The sequence below is a fragment of the Populus alba genome, chromosome 17, assembly GCF_005239225.2.
Source record: "Populus alba chromosome 17, ASM523922v2, whole genome shotgun sequence".
Lineage (NCBI taxonomy): Eukaryota > Viridiplantae > Streptophyta > Magnoliopsida > Malpighiales > Salicaceae > Populus > Populus alba.
This window is the reverse complement of record NC_133300.1, coordinates 12,694,831-12,712,824: the sequence shown is the minus strand read 5'-3', so window position 1 is coordinate 12,712,824 and position 17,994 is coordinate 12,694,831. Positions and strand designations below refer to the sequence as shown.

Here is a 17,994-nt window from a genome sequence, read left to right as displayed (position 1 = left end):
TATGGCTTCCAGTTGAACTGCCTTTTCACTAGAGAAAAGATTGAAAAACTAGCTAGATTTTGTCACAACTTCCTGTTAGATTTACGTTAAAAAAGGTAATAAAACATATTTTCAAGTGGCAGATTTGTCAAACACCGTTTTAAGCTATTGACCAATAAAAACTTTGGCCTTCAATTGAAGATTTGTCGAACACCTTCCTAATCACCACCAAATTCTTAGTATAAGCTTTAGCCAACCAATTTAAAAGAATATTTTTCGGTGAGTGCAAGTAAAGTTACCTGTTTATATATATATATATATATATATATATATATATATATAGACCTAAGTGAATTAGTTTGACAGTGAGATCTAAATAGATCTAAATAACCTTTGTTTAGGTGTGTCTAGGTTTAGGTTTAGGTCCGGAGTCTATTTAAATTTTTATATATATAAATTTTATATATGGATTAGGTGTAGTGCTTATCAGAATATAAGCAGGTGATAATTAAAATATTGAAACTTATAATTTTTTTTTATTTTTTTATAAAAAAATACATTTAAATTTCCTTGAAATATCTTAAATAAAATTATTTATAAACAACAAATCATCACAAAAATCTAATTTAATGTTTTAAGATCTAAAAATTCAAATCATATCTTCTTATTGAAATAATTTATTTTTTATATTTATGAATTTGTTATTCATTCAATAGAATTTCTATTTTCTCTTTTTTTTAATGATTTTTTTTTTATATTTTTTAATCAAACTCAATGCAAAAAAAATGTTTATTTAATGAGTGTTCGTTTGTGATTTTTCATTGACAAAAATATTATTTTATATTTTTTTTAACAATATGTATTTAGTTTAATTATACAATTTATTTAATTTTTAAACTTTTTATAATGCTTGACTGAACCATTTATGTGAATTTATGTTGCAAATGAGGTTTTTTTTTAAAGATATTGGTGATTTATATTTAAATTTCATATTAGATCCAATTTAGTTTAGGGCTGACAACCATGCCAAATTCAATTTACTTAGGTTTGAAATCAAGTAATTTGAGTTTTAACTTATTTGTCAAATCCAAATAAACATGGGTCCAGCGCAACTTTTTAATTTTTTAAAAATAATAAAACAATATCAAAATATTAAAAGGCCCTCTATAATTATAGAAAATTACACAAAAAATAGTGTGAAAGAACAAAAATACCCTCTTATGCAAAGCTTATATTTTATCTTTTCCAAGGCTACTGATGTATTTTAGCTATTTAATAGTTTGTGAAAGGTCAAAAAACATCTAGGCAATAGGTCTTAATTTTGTTAACCTTGGGGTAGAATAATATTTTTACTATGCAAATAAACGTGAAAAGACTACTATACCCCTACTTAAATGTTTAATGACCAATGAGAATATGAAAAATACTCATGCCTCCACAAAAAAAAGCTTTCAATTTTTTTAACCAAAAGGAAAAAATAATAATTGGAAGTTTATGTGAAAAGACAACATAAGCTCATCCTAAGCCTTTAGAGCTTAAAAATTTCACTTTGCAAGTCTATAGTGGATTGTGTCTTGGTCCATAGTACATTTGCACATGATTACAATACCTAAGCCGTTTGGGTCTGGCAACCAAGACAAACCTAACCATAATAGACCATAGTTAGTAAATCCAGTTTGGGGGTTGACCTAGGTCAACCTGGGAAAATTAAAAAAAATGATGTTTTAATATTTTATATGAAAAAATTAAAAACAATTCATATGGATGCAAGCTAAAAGATTATGTCAAAAAAAATTTATCCCACAATGAAAATATATTATCTTATCCTATTAAATTAAAGTATTTAAACTAAAATTTTTTTTTTATCTCACATTGAGAAAATACAATTTTTTTTCTTATGAACATAGAGTGTATATATTAATGGGTTTAAATCTTACATTGAAAAAATAAAATATTCTTATAGTATTTATATAGTGAACTTTGATATGGGTTAGTAACCAATTGAAAAAAAAAAAAAAGTCTCTGGCTAGCGAAAAAAACACATTTGAAAAAAAAAAAAAAAGATCTGTATCGAGTTCTACCAGGTCACCCGAGTTCCCAAGTTGACTTGTGCGGGCCGGCCAGGCCTGATAACTATGCTTAAACAATAAAAAGTGAGCTTAAGAGCCTTTATTATAACTTATTCCCTTCTTCTCTTGTCCAATAAAACCAATTAATTAATCTTTAAAATTTTAAAATATAGATTTAATTTTGTTGTTCCACTGTTATTTTTTTATTTTATTTTTGACGCAGACACTTAGCTTGACACCCATTCCAGATCCAAACACTTGAGCCTGGTTACCATACTAGACTCATTCATCTTTTTTTGAATGTCAGACCCAAACACGCTTGCCAAACCTAAATAGCCCGAGTCTGACTTGATTGTCAGACCTAAAAATACCTCGGGTTTGGCGCCTAGGATTTGCATAATTTTTGTGAACCAACCAGAGATAATGGTTTTGTTGAGGACTAAAATACTCATGCAAATGTACTTAATGGTCTTAGGACATCTAACTAATAATTTCTTATGAGCTATTGATGTATTGTTGAGAAACAAACCAGACCCACGCGCTTGGGCATGACAATCATGCCAAACCCACGCGTTTAGATCTAGCATGACTCGAGCACCTGGGCCTGGCAATCGTGCCAGAACCATGCATTTTTTTTTTAAAAAAAATATAGGAATTCACTTATAATTGTTCTAAAAATATATTTATTTTGTATTTTTCATCTTTGTTTTTTTAACCAAATATATTTTTATCTTTTTTATATTTCTTTCTTCTATTCTAGGATATTAATTAGATGCATCCCTAAAATTCACTCAATTGTTTTTATTATTCTCTAATTTTAGTGAATAAATCATCTATGAAATTACACAAACATAAATTAAGATAGTTAAAAGGACAACAAGTCTTTACACATGTAGTATTTTCTTTACCTACAACATAATGTATCAATTCAAAAATTCAAAACTTCAAAAATTCAAAAATTTTCTCTTATGATCATATATTTAAAATTTTTGTATATACTAATAGTTATAATGTAGAATAAGCTCTTCTAGTAACACATTTTAACAATTAGATCTTGCAACAACATTTCAAATTTAAAAAAACATGAACCTTTTAAAATATTGTTCAACACTTGGATGAAAACATAAAATTAATATTTTCATCCACAATGCATACAAAAAAAGGAAGTTTATTTTTGAAATCTTGAAATAAATCATTTAGAACTCAACATTTTTTTTTTCATTTTTTCCTCTTCAAATATAACAAATTATAAAATAAGTTGCACAAACAAAAAAAGAATTTGCAGTTAAGTTCTACTGCATATGAATAAAATCTCCTGCTTGAATGAGGCAATATTTGTTTTTGCAGTCCAATCATGTTTTTGAAAAAAATTTAAATTCTTTTACCTAGGCTCGCGGATTTGGAAAACACAGGTGCGCGAGTCTAGCATCATTGCAAGGCCTAAGCATCTAGCAAGGCCTAGGCATATAGGTCTAGCATGGTTGTCAGACCCAGGCGCTTGGATCTAAACCCAACTGAAAATACTAAAACGCCTATTTTGTCCTTTTAATTACACAAAGTATTCATGTAAAAATACAACAATACCCCCAAAAGATAAGGGTTTTTTTTTTTTTTTTCTCTTTTATGAGGCTAAAAATATTATTTGACTATATTTGAAAATTGAAAAAATCTGAACCCCCCTATAGAAGAAAGTTAAAGAAACTTTTATCCTCTTGCAAAAAGACTAGAAATTAAAAGTGAAATCACTATTATATTCCATAATAAAAGCTTTCTTGATTTATAATGATTTTTCCATACATTTTAGCTTTTGTTATAATATAATATATAACTTTATCTTGCCAAACACATAATTCACACTAAAAGCTCCCTTGATCTGCAATGATTTTTCCGTGCATTTTAGCTTTTGTTATAATATAATGTATAACTCATCGTTTCAAGCTATTGACCAATAAAAACTTTGGACTTTAATATCATCAAATTGGTAGTATAACTTTATCTTTTAAGAGAGAGAAGGTTTGCAAAACACAATCTCAAGTCGAAGATTTGTCCAACAGCTTTTTAAACACCACCAAATTCCTAGTACAAACTTTAGTCAACCAATTTAAAAGAATATTTTGCGGCGGGTGCAAGTCAAGTTCGCTGTCCATGGCTCATTATATAGAGATATGACATCAAAACAGTAGTGGCTTGGGAAGCAATGATAATGTCTCCAGACAACTAGAACATGAGCTGGCTGCCCAAAAGACCTAGGCAAAGTGAAACACTAGAAACGATGAATGCAAATCCTATTAGTAGCGTAGATCTTGGAGTAAGTCTCTTCCTTTTGTTGTTTTGTTGTTGTTTTTCTATTTTTTTGTTGAATGAAACAAATCCAGAAAGCAACACAAGGCTCTTGAATGCCCTTGATGATAAAGAGTCGTTGCCAGATAGATAGGTCAGCGATTCTTGAATTGTCTGCAACTCCTGCAATCCAAATTGCTGGAGCATTTTTTAAGGATGTATAATTTGGTAAGATAAAGATTTCTAGATTGAATTTTGTTGTGTTTTTGGCTCCAATGGTGATGTGGAAGACACAATTTCAATCCTCTTCTAGCCGCCTTTAGCCGCTAGATGAGTTGATTCAGGACTCTTTTCCAGTTCCTTATTAAATGTATTCCACTTTCAAATCAATGGGAATGAAAAAAACAAGAAAAAGGGTGGCTAGTGAAGGCCACCCAAGCTACAAACAAGAAGAGGTTACCTACTGGTTTACGTAATCAACATTTCATAGATTCGAATTGTTATATCACTCGTGCTATCATGGAATTAGATATTTTTATTTCTTATTAGAAGAATTATATATGTAGTTTTTTTTATGCATTTCTGTAGCTGAAAAAACATTTGAATTGCAAATAAAAAAAGTTTATGCATATCTATAATTAAATAAATTGAGAATTATGTTTGCTAATAATTAAAAAAAATCATTAACGCTAACTAAAAATAAAACTGGAAAAATCGAGGACAGGTGTAGATCAAGATATTTAATCTTGCAGAATAGAAATTTAGCCGGTTGTGTTCGCTAAATCTTGTTAATTAAAATATTTTTTTATCAAATCAAATGATAATAGAAATTGACACACACAATAAATTATATTATTTTCAATAAAATAAAATGAAAAAAAATATTATACAAGGCTGTACATATTAGAAATATTTTTTGAAAATATTTTTATTTTAAAAAATAAAGTTTATCTATAGAAAAAACAATTAAAAAAAAAATTATAGATGAATCATAAAAATTGCATCAAGAATTAAACACACATAAAATAATTTTTAAAAAAAATATCTATCCAAAAAAAATTAAATAAGAAAAAAAATTAAATTCAAATATGAGTGATATTAATTAAAACATATATTTAAAAATTATTTAAAAAAAACATTAAAAAAGTAAAATTAAAAAAAAATTGCCTGGGTATCGTGATTTAACTTATCAAATTTGTGATCTAGGTTATGAAATCAAACAGGTTAAATAATATTTTTCTCTTTTATATATATATATATATATATATATATATATATAAAAGAGGGCAAAAAAAAACCTGGTGTGTGGATGGGCGTTCAAGCCCAGGCCAGCGTGCCCAGGCTTGGTAATTTTTTTTTTTCAAGGGGTGAACGACCCTATTTCTTTTGGAAAAAAATACACAGGTGACACATCACCTACAAAAGCAAATGGCGTGTCATTTGCAAGGCTAGATGGTGGCTAGAAAATTAGGGCAGCCTCTCTGATGGTTAGATTTCGAGTACTTTTAAGTCATCTTAACTGAAAAATACCTCACCAACATCTTTAGAACACAAAAAAACCAATTCATCAACTCAAAATAGCTGAAAAATGGTCCAAAAATCCAAAATCAAACTGGGTTAGATTTTTCATTCTTGGCATAGATCTATTTTGTATGAAACATTGAAGCTCTAAACAATCATAATTAAACCCCTCTCATCTCATGAAACCTGTGAAGACAAAAAAGATAATCCATTTTGGTGGTTAGAAATGGCTTGAATGATGACTTTCTGGAAAAAAAAACGATGAAGAATAAAGGGAAAAAATTCTTTAAAGATGATAAGTTCTGGAAGTACTGTAAGAAAACACGCCATACAAAGGAGACATGTTGGAAACTCCATGGAAAACCATCAAGGATGGGGAAAAATGAAAGATACAAATGGAACCAATTAAAAGGACAGGCACACTTGACAAATTCTAAAGAGCCAGCCCGTGAGTTTAACATACTAGAAGTAGGGGGCTTAACAAAAAAGAGATTGAACATCTAAGGACCTTACTTAAATGGAGAAACCATATAGGCCATTCTCTCTTGCTCAAATGGTAAAATTCTAATTTCTCATGTCTTTAGTACCTCAAATAAAGGTTATTTTAGCACCTGGGTCATTAACTCAAGTGCAACAAATCACATGACCTATTCCACAGGTTCTTCATATCTTATCAACCTTGTCTTAGCAATAAGAAAATCACAGTGGCTGATGGATCCCTAACCATAGTTGGAGGCCAAGGAACAACCTTTCTTAGCCTCTCACTCTCTTTTAAAAAAGTGTTACATGTTCCTAATCTTGCTATCAATTTTTTATCTATTCGTAAAATAATCAAGGGCTTAAATTGTAGTGTAACTTTTTTTCTTGATCACTGCATATTTCATGACCTATCTACGAGGAGGACGATTGGGCAAGCTAGAGTCAGGGATGAGTTGTATGTGTTTGGAATACAAAGCAACAGTAGTAATCCCTTTTCTCTATCCTTCATTGCAGTCAATTCTAATAAAGATGATATTTTGAATAATCATCGTCATTTAGGGCATCCATCCTTTAAGACTTTTAAGAAAATGTTTTTGTCTTTATTTTAAAATCTTAATGTTGAACAATTTTATTGTGAAATTTGTGAGTTTGCAAAGCACCATATAGTGCCTTTTCCTCTAAATGATTCAAGATCTTTGTCTCCATTTACTATAATTCACTATAATATATGGGACCATATAAAATCTCTAATATTTCAGGAGCAAAAGGATTTGTGATGTTTATTGATAATTGCATCCGAATTACTTGAGTTTACCTTCTTAGAAGAAAATTCAATATGAGTTATATCTTTTCAATCTTAATGTTATCTGACAAAATCAATTAGGAGTCAGCATTAAAGGTATTAGAACCGATAATGCTAGGGATTACTTTAATCAAATTTTATCACCATAATTTGAAAAAGTAGGGATTATTCACCAATCATCTTGTGTTAAACTCCCTAACAAAATAGATTAGCAGAGAGGAAGAATAGACATCTTCTTGAAATTACTCAAGCATTACTTTTCCAAAATCAAGTTCTAAAAAATTATTGGGGAAAAACTATTTTAGCCTCTACATATTTGATAAATCAAATACCTTCCAAAGTTATTGGTTTTAAAAGTCCCTATTTGTTAAAATTCTTTCCAAAGAATAATTTTTATTCTAAAATCCCTCCAAGCATAGTTTTGAAATCCAACCCAGCGGGTCGATTCGGGACCCGGCCAACCCGAGACTGGAAACGGGCCAAGTTGAAGAAAAAACAGGAGAAGGAAAAACCTGGCATGACCCAGTTGACCTGGCAAGTTGACCCGGTGACCTGGTTGACCCCGTAAGACCCGGTCAAGACCTGACTACAAACCCATTGACTTATTTTTTTTGTTTTTGTTTCTACTAAAACGATGTCATTTTGATTTAAAAAAAGTATTTGACCCAGTCAACCCAATGATCCCAGCCAAAACCCAGGCCTTGAACCGGATCGGGTCTTAAAACTATGCCTCCAAGGAATGTTTTTTGGATATGTCACCTATATTCACATTCATAATCATTAACAAAGTAAACTTGATTTTAGAGCATTCAAATATGTTTTCGTAGGATATTTCACTCGTACAAAAAAGTTACAAATGTTGTCACCCATTTTAAAAAAAAAAAAACCATTTCGAAGGACATCAATTTTTTTTTATGAAAAACAATCTTATTTAATTAACAATTCTTATCTTAAGGGGAGGATATTTACAAAGAAGATAAGAATAAGAATGATATCTTTTTATTCTAAATCCAAGCTAGGCAGCAATAACCTCCTTTCATTTCACCTTCGTCTTCGTCACAAAATCTGAATAACGAGCATTATTTCATCCAACAAAATTATAAAACTGATACCAACATTAAAATAGAGTAAATGTGAACTGCATATAATACCACAACACCATTTATTTTCATTACCAAGGAGAAACGTTCTTGGATGCATCTAGTTTTTTACAAGTGCTCTATTATCTGCAAGAGAGAGGAGTAAGTACCAAATACTACAACTGCAATGCCCAGTAGCACTACGCTCACTAATACCACCATTTCAAATCCGAATCTTCTATAAGTTCTTGAAATCTTCATGTAACATAAACATGGAAGTACAGTAGATGCTGTCATACTTAAGAATGCCCCGACCAGCGACATGAGATCACCGAAGAAAGGGACAGAGAGGGCTACGGTGACATTGCTTATCACAAAAGCCGTACTGATGAAGAGGCTAAATGACTTGTTATTGCAGTTCAATGGAAACCAGCTTTTGGTAACTTTCACTATTGGTGTCACCATCAGCGCGTATTTGGCTATTGGATTGACCAGAGTCGTGTATATTGCCAGTCTTGAGCTGAAATTATGAGTTGGAAGGCTTAATGTTATCTGTGACTGAACGTTTGATCCGAACATCAAGTAACCCAGAGCTGCCATTGATGCGTAGTTTAAGGTGCATAGAATAAAGCACACAAGCAAAACCTGCAATTAGAAGTGGTCAAGTAGATTCATTAACTCCAAAGAGTTGAAGCACTTGTTGAAACATTCAAATGAAAAGCACTGGAATTTTGACTTCAAAGCAAATTTTTTGAGGAAGTAATCATGATGGTTACTTACGTTAGAGAACTGGCGCTTGTTTTTCATGGAAGTGTACAGGGTAGGGAAGACTGGATGTGCACAGTAACAGAAGGCATACAAGCTTACCGCATTAGGTATTCCATGCCAATTTACTAATGTTCCCTTTTGATTAAACCCAATTCCATCAAATGCACCGGTCCAGAAAATTGAGACCAGAATGATAGCCGAAGCTAAGACCCCACTGGCAGAGATGTAAGAAAGAATACTCAAGTTATCCAACCAAACCGTGGGCAAGATGATAAAGGCACAAAATAACAAAGCTTTTGTCTTGCACCTATTTCGAACCCTGCCACTTCAAGCACCATGTCAGGAAATAATGTTTGTAAATTATCCCCTTCAAGAATCAGGAATCCTGCTGCAACTAGGTAGAGTTCTGCATAGATGACAACTGAAACCAGAAGTCTTCCCTTGTATCCAAAAGCACGCTCTCCTATATCAGGATAGGTCCTGATATTTGAATCCACATCCATGCATCTTTGGATCAGCAAGCCCGAGTAAAAGGCTGCGAAGGAGATAACAAAGAGGAGAATCAAGCTCAACCATCCTCCAGACGACAGAGCATATGGGATCGAAAGGATCCCAACCCCTGAAAAATCAAACAGAGAGCAAAATCAATTATCCAGATTCTCTTCAGTTTGGGATGTGTACCACACTACATCACAAGCAGCACATTTACTCAAGAGTGAAACCTGACAAAGCATTTAGTCCGTGGAAAGCAGTCTTGAAGGAAGAGGTGGTGCCCGTAGTTGAATGACTGTAATTTGTCTCCACATCTTCAAGTTTGCATCCTGGACTTTGTTTCTCCTCAGCAATGAGAGGCACAGTCAACGATGGTTCATCACGAGACATGTTTTCCATGCTTCAGACTGCAGGGAGAGAGAGGGGAGGAGGGAGGGGAGGCTGGAGGTTAAAATGCGAGACTTAGAGATAGAGATGGCAACCTAAGACAATTGCTTTTTTTTCTTTTTTTTCTTTTTTTTTTTAAATCTATGAGTTGCTAATTTGTTAGCTTGAACTTCCAATAAAAGCTCAGCAACTAGCACGTGCGTCCCTAGGAATAGTTTTCTCCCTTTGCAAGTCCAGGTGCCTCACGGACTGTAGGATTGCTCCTATTCCCCTCTCTCTCTCTCTCTCTCTCTCTCTCTCTCTCTCTCTCTCTCTCTCTCTCTCTCTCTCTCTCTCTCTCTCTCTCTGTGTGTGTGTGTGTGTGTGTGTGTGTGTGTGTGTGTGTGTGTGTGTGTGCAAGTCCATCGTGATTCAGGAAATCTTTAAAGAATGCATTTCTCGCAGCCAACTGGATATAAAGTTATTTACGAGTCGAGCAAAACGAGGACGAAGAAAAAGTAATCAAAAGCACGTTAGAGTAAACATAATTTTTGAGGTAAAATAGGAATCTTTCTTAAAAGCCACATTCCCAAATAACTAATTAATAATGTTCAATAATTAATTAATTAAAACTAACACTAATATACCTGCATGTCAGATTAATTTTCTTTTTAGCATAAGAAAATAGTTTCATATATTGCTATCGTGTTTTTTAATAAAAAATTTATAAATTTAAAATATGATGTATATTAGATAATATTTTTAAAAAATATATATTAGCAAAATGATATATTAAATGATATTTTAAAAATATATATATATACAATGATATATTCTGATAAATCTAATATTAAAAATTAAAATTAAAAAAAAAACTCATGAGACCGGTATATAACTCAACAAAAAAAATAAAAACAAGTTACAAAAATATAATTCTCAAAACATACTAATATTAAAATATAAAATTAAAAAAAAATTAAATAGTGAAGGGTGAAGCCAGAGAAAAAGAACTTGAACAAAATAAAAACACAAACATTATTCTAGTTAATAATATTTTATAAGTGTGATTATATTGATTTAGCTATATTTTTTAGTTTTTTGTTAAAAAAAATATTACAAACTACATTAATATCAATACTAACAAACTAAGAGAGTAAAGAGTTTCACTGATTGTCATGTGTCTCTTCTTTTCTTTCAATGTTGATGGTACTATTCAATGAACAATATTATTATTTTAATTTTAATTTTTAATTTCATCCTATTATATTTCTGACATTTTATGTGTTGATGTTCGCTTCTCGCTGGATTTTATTAACAATTCAAAGTGTGTAGAGGAGTTTTGGAGTTGAATCAGAGGCCAATTTCATTAAATAGACCTTAAATTTGTAATATTAAAAAATATTAAGAGAAGGACCAAAATAAGAAACGAAAACAACTAACAGGGTTTTTCTAAAACTTGCAAAAAAGTTAACTTTCATCCACAAATTCTCCATTCGCTCTTTTTAGTCCCTTTAGTTTTAGGATTCTATATTTTAATCCTAAACTATATTTATTTTACATTTCAATTCTTGAATTTTGAGATAGAAATGAAAAAGTATCTTAGAAAATGTGACAAAAAAGAAAAAGTGGTTAGTTGGCCACATCCCAACACACAAAAATCAATCATAGTGTCATTAAGTTATCTTTAACATATGAGTGTTAAATTTTTATCTTGCAAAAAAAGATTAATCGAAGATTAGAAAATATATTTTTATTTAATTTTGAGTTTTTTTTATTGATTTAAGGGTTTAAAAGATTAAAGATTGATTCATTTAAGTGCTTCACGGCTAGAAAATTAGTGAATATAAACAAAAACACCGATAAATTTTTTTTGTTGGTATTTTACATTGATTCTTTACCGACTAAATTTTTTCATCGCTAACTCTATCGGTAAACACCAACAAAAATATATTATTGGTATATACCGAGAGAATCGCAATCTAAATAGAAGGAATAAAAAAAAAACCAAACAATATGATGGCATGTAAGATTTTACAAACATAGTTACCAATAGAATTACAGTGGAATTTAAAAAGGCAAACCATACAATGATGTGACATTGGTACTAATAGAATGGTCAATAAAGTCATTGTCGAAATAATTTCATCGGTAATATTTAATATATAACCTGATACTCGACCCTCATCTCCCTATAAGCTTATGGTGCTTTTAAAAGGTATTTTCAAGTAAAAAAAAAAAAGTTAAAAATTGGTTTTTATGTTCAAAAACTCAAACTATGACTTTTTTACCATTGGAAAAGCTTATCAATTTGTCACAATAGATAATGGTGTTAAATAATATTTATGTTGTCTTATTTATTAAGGGTAGAATAGTACTTTCAGTTTAACCTATATATACTTTATTTGTAATTAGGTTAAGACTATGCATTCATAATATACAGTTTATTCAGAATTCTAGCCTCCTTTTTGTGTTTGATCTCAATTAGTTTAACATGGTATCAGAGCTGGTTTTATGGAACGAAGCTTAATCCCAAATACAGCTTCGCGGATCCAACTTTTTTTTTGGAGTGATATTTTGTCTTCCGCTTCTGCAAAATTAGGTATTTCAACAGTCTCTGCAATTATTTTGGTATTTCGACAGTTTCTGCAATTATTTTGGTATTTCGTCTTCCCTTCAGCTTCTGCAATTTGGTATCTGCGTTCAGTTTTTGCAAATTTGTTTTGTGTTTTGGGAGTAATCGTATAATTTCGAGAATATATTTGTTTAGTTTCTGCAATTGAGTATTTTGTCTTCCGCTGCTTTTGCATTCTGGTTATTTGTGATTGTTGATTATGGCTACTGAAAGAGATGATTCGCTTCAGTCTGTGAGTGTGAGGTTGGATGGGAAGAACTATTCATATTGGAGTTATGTAATGAGAAATTTCCTTAAGGGTAAGAAGATGTGGGGGTATGTTAGTGGAACTTATGTGATACCTAAGAATATTGAGGAGGGGGATGCTGGTTTGATAGATACATGGGAAGCAAATAATGCAAAGATCATTACTTGGATCAACAATTCTGTTGAGCATTCAATAGGTACGCAGTTGGCGAAATATGAGACAGCAAAAGAGGTTTGGGATCATCTGCAAAGGTTATTCACACAATCAAATTTTGCAAAACAGTATCAATTAGAGAATGACATACGAGCTCTTCATCAGAAGAATATGAGTATTCAAGAGTTTTATTCTGCTATGACAGATCTTTGGGATCAATTGGCTCTTACTGAATCGACAGAATTAAAGGCATGTAGTGCCTATATTGAGCGTAGAGAGCAGCAAAGATTGGTACAGTTTTTAACAGCACTTCGCAGTGATTTCGAAGGACTTAGAGGTTCAATTCTGCATCGTTCTCCACTTCCTTCTGTTGACTCTGTTGTCAGTGAGTTATTGGCTGAAGAAATACGTTTTCAGTCTTATTCTGAAAAAGGAATTCTTTCTGCTTCAAATCCTTCAGTACTAGCAGTACCTTCTAGGTCATTCTCTAATCATCAGAATAAGTCTCACACAAGGGTTGGCTTCGATGAGTGCAGCTTCTGTAAGCAAAAAGGTCATTGGAAGGCTCAATGTCCTAAGTTGAGACATCAGAATCAAGCTTGGAAGCCTGGAAATCAGTCACAATCTAATGCTCATAGACCACCTCAGGGTTATAAACCACAACACCACAATACTGCAGCAGTAGCTTCCTCGAGTTCTATTACCGATCCTAATATTTTGGCTGAGCAATTTCAGAAGTTTCTCTCCTTGCAGCCACAAGCAATGTCCGCTTCTTCTTCCATAGGTCAGTTGCCTCATAGTTCCTCAGGTATGTCACATTCTGAATGGGTCTTGGATTCTGGTGCTTCTCATCATATGTCTCCAGATTCCTCATCTTTTACCTCTGTATTCCCTTTATCCTCCATTCCTGTTATGACTGCTGATGGCACTCAAATGCCCTTAGCAGGTGTTGGTTCTGTTGTCACACCTCACATGTCTCTCCCTAATGTTTATCTTATTCCACAACTCAAATTGAATCTTGCGTCTGTTGGTCAAATATGTGATTCTGGTGATTATTTAGTCATGTTTTCTGGTTCCTTTTGTTGTATACAGGATCTGCAGTCTCAGAAGCTGATTGGGACAGGCCGTAGGGAGAATGGACTATATATTTTGGATGAGTTAAAAGTGCCAGTTGCTGCTGCTGCCGCTGCTACTACTACAGTTGATTTGTCTTCCTTTCGTTTGAGTATTTCATCTTCTAGTTTTTATTTATGGCATTCCCGTCTAGGTCATGTTTCATCTTCTCGTTTGAGATTTTTGGCATCCACAGGAGCTTTAGGAAATTTGAAAACTTGTGACATTTCTGATTGTAGTGGATGTAAATTGGCAAAATTTTCCGCCTTACCTTTTAATCGAAGTATTTCTGTTTCTTCTTCACCATTTGATTTGATTCATTCTGATGTATGGGGACCTTCTCCTGTTGCCACAAAAGGAGGGTCTCGATATTATGTCTCTTTTATTGATGATCATACTCGTTATTGTTGGGTTTATTTAATGAAACATCGTTCTGAATTCTTTGAGATATATGCAGCTTTTCGAGCTCTTATCAAAACTCAATATTCTACTGTGATCAAATGCTTTAGGTGTGATTTAGGTGGGGAATACACTTCTAATAAATTTTGCCAATTGCTTGCCCTAGATGGAACCATCCACCAAACTTCATGTACAGATACTCCTGAGCAAAATGGTGTTGCTGAAAGAAAACATAGGCACATTGTCGAAACTGCTCGTTCTCTCTTGTTGTCTGCTTTTGTTCCTAGTGAGTTTTGGGGAGAAGCTGTTCTTACTGCTGTAAGCTTGATTAATACAATTCCATCTTCTCATAGTTCGGGTCTATCTCCTTTTGAAAAGTTATATGGGTATGTCCCTAATTATTCCTCATTTAGAGTCTTTGGTTGTACTTGTTTCGTTCTTCGTCCTCATGTAGAACGAAGTAAGCTATCCTCTCGATCCGCTATTTGTGTCTTTTTGGGCTATGGTGAAGGTAAAAAGGGTTATCGTTGTTTTGATCCAATCACTCAGAAACTTTATGTGTCTCGTCATGTTGTCTTCCTTGAGCATATACCTTTCTTTTCTATTCCATCCACTACTCATAACCTGACTAAATCTGATCTTATTAGTATAGATCCATTTTCTGAGGATTCTGGTAATGATAGCTCTCTCCATGTTCGATCAATTTGTACTCATAACTCTGCAGGTACTGGTACTTTACTCTCTAGCACACCTGAAGCTCCATTCTCTTCTACAGCCCCTCAAGCTTCATCTGAGATTGTGGATCCACCTCTACGTCAGTCCATCCGTATTCGTAAGTCCACAAAACTACCAGATTTTGCTTATTCTTGTTACTCTTCATCATTTACTTCCTTTTTAGCCTCTATTCATTGTCTTGTTGAGCCCTCTTCCTATAAAGAGGCAATTCTTGATCCGCTTTGGCAGCAAGCTATGGATGAGGAACTTTCTGCATTGCATAAGACAGATACTTGCGATCTGGTTCCTCTACCTCCTGGTAAGAGTGTTGTTGGTTGTCGTTGGGTGTATAAGATCAAGACTAATTCTGATGGGTCTATTGAGCGATATAAAGCTAGGTTGGTTGCCAAAGGATACTCTCAACAGTATGGTATGGACTATGAGGAGACATTTGCTCCGGTTGCAAAAATGACTACTATTCGTACTCTTATTGTCGTAGCTTCGATTCGTCAATGGCATATTTCTCAACTTGATGTTAAAAATGCCTTCTTGAATGGAGATCTTCAAGAAGAAGTTTATATGGCACCCCCTCCTGGTATTTCACATGACTCTGGATATGTTTGTAAGCTTAAGAAAGCATTATATTGGTCTCAAACAAGCACCCCGTGCTTGGTTTGAGAAATTCTCTATTGTGATCTCGTCACTTGGCTTTGTTTCTAGCAGTCATGATTCTGCTCTTTTTATTAAGTGCACTGATGCAGGTCGTATCATTCTGTCTTTATATGTTGATGACATGATTATTACTGGTGATGACATTGATGGTATTTCAGTTTTGAAGACAGAGTTGGCTAGACGATTTGAGATGAAGGATTTGGGTTATCTTCGATATTTCCTGGGTATTGAGGTAGCATACTCACCTAGAGGTTACCTTCTTTCTCAGTCAAAATATGTTGCAGATATTCTTGAGCGGGCTAGACTTACTGATAACAAGACTGTGGATACTCCTATTGAGGTTAACGCAAGGTACTCTTCTTCTGATGGTTTACCTTTGATAGATCCTACTTTATACCGCACTATTGTTGGGAGTTTGGTATATCTCACCATTACTCGTCCAGATATTGCATATGTTGTTCATGTTGTTAGTCAGTTTGTTGCTTCTCCTACTACTGTTCATTGGGCAGCTGTTCTTTGTATTTTGCGATATCTTCGGGGTACAGTTTTTCAAAGTCTTTTACTTTCATCCACCTCTTCCTTGGAGTTACGTGCATACTCTGATGCTGATCATGGTAGTGATCCCACAGATCGCAAGTCTGTTACCGGGTTTTGTATCTTTTTAGGTGATTCTCTTATTTCTTGGAAGAGTAAGAAACAATCTATTGTTTCTCAATCATCCACCGAAGCAGAATATCGTGCCATGACATCTACTACCAAAGAGATTATTTGGTTACGTTGGTTACTTGCTGATATGGGAGTTTCCTTTTCCCATCCTACTCCTATGTATTGTGACAACCAGAGTTCTATTCAGATTGCTCACAACTCGGTTTTTCATGAGCGGACTAAGCACATTGAAATCGATTGTCATCTTACTCGTCATCATCTCAAGCATGGAACCATTACTTTGCCCTTTGTTCCTTCTTCATTGCAGATTGCAGATTTCTGTACCAAGGCGCATTCCATATCTCATTTTCGTTTTCTAGTTGGCAAACTCTCGATGCTTGTAGCTGCCGCATTGTAAGTTTGAGGGGAGATGTTAAATAATATTTATGTTGTCTTATTTATTAAGGGTAGAATAGTACTTTCAGTTTAACCTATATATACTTTATTTGTAATTAGGTTAAGACTATGCATTCATAATATACAGTTTATTCAGAATTCTAGCCTCCTTTTTGTGTTTGATCTCAATTAGTTTAACAAATGGGTCATTAATTTACTTTAAAAAAAGAAAAAATGGTGGACAACATGCTAAACAAAAAAGAAAAATGTTAGACATGTAGAACTGGCCTTGCAAGCATGTCTCTGCTTAAGCTTTCTCATATCGGTTCCGTATAAGGGTCCAACAATCTAGGTTTAAGTGTGTTGCCTTTTTTGTTTTTTCTTAATTTTTTTCTTCAATTTTAATTATAATTCAAATTATATTTAAAATATTATTCCTTTAAATATCATTCAATTTTGCCTTTCAATTTCATAGCATTTTTTTTTATAATATTAGAAATCATTCATTAATTATTATGTATGAATTTAATATGCAAATGTTTTTTTGAATTTGTGATAATGAGTATTCAATAAAGATAATATATATTAATCTTTTCTCCTTCAGTTGCATATAAATATATCCAAATATGATTTTCAATCGTATTTATTTATTTATTTGTAAGAAATTTCTTTTCATATCATGATGAGTTTTTTAGTTTAAAAAATATGCTTATAAACTTATTTTTTGTTAAAAACGAATTCATTAATAAGAAAATGTAGTTTATATTGAAAACATATATTTTTTGCTTGTTTTTAAAATATTAATGTTTTTAAAAAAAAAAATTTATTTTGATTACCTTTTATTTTTATTAAAAGAAAATGCAACTAATAAAAGAATATTTTTGGTAAAAAAATACATTAATAAGAGATGAGTAATTATGAAATATATATTTCTTACAAAAAATTAAATCTTAGTCTTTTTGTATAAGTATCTATTTCATTGTAAGAGAAACTCAATAAAAACAAATTTCAAAAAGTACCTTCGCTCAGGTAAATAACTAGTTTAATCTATTTTTATACATGATTTCTTCATATACACACACACACGGTTCGAATGAGTTAAGTGAATGGTCTTCAAGTTAATCCATGTCTATTATTTTTATTGTTCAAAAATAAAATCATTTTATTTTTTTTATTTTAATGATATC

The 17,994-nt window shown here is 32.3% G+C and overlaps 1 protein-coding gene across 1 annotated transcript; it reads right to left on the bottom strand.

Annotated features, from left to right (window-relative positions):
- Positions 1–8,254: 8,254 nt before the first annotated feature.
- Positions 8,255–10,105, bottom strand: LOC118049544 (amino acid transporter AVT1I). Its single transcript, XM_035059565.2, is given in 4 exon segments — positions 8,255–8,855; positions 8,991–9,271; positions 9,274–9,597; positions 9,701–10,105. Coding segments are annotated over 4 exon segments (1,290 nt in total). The 5' UTR covers positions 9,870–10,105; the 3' UTR covers positions 8,255–8,339.
- Between the last annotated feature and the right edge of the window lie 7,889 nt (positions 10,106–17,994).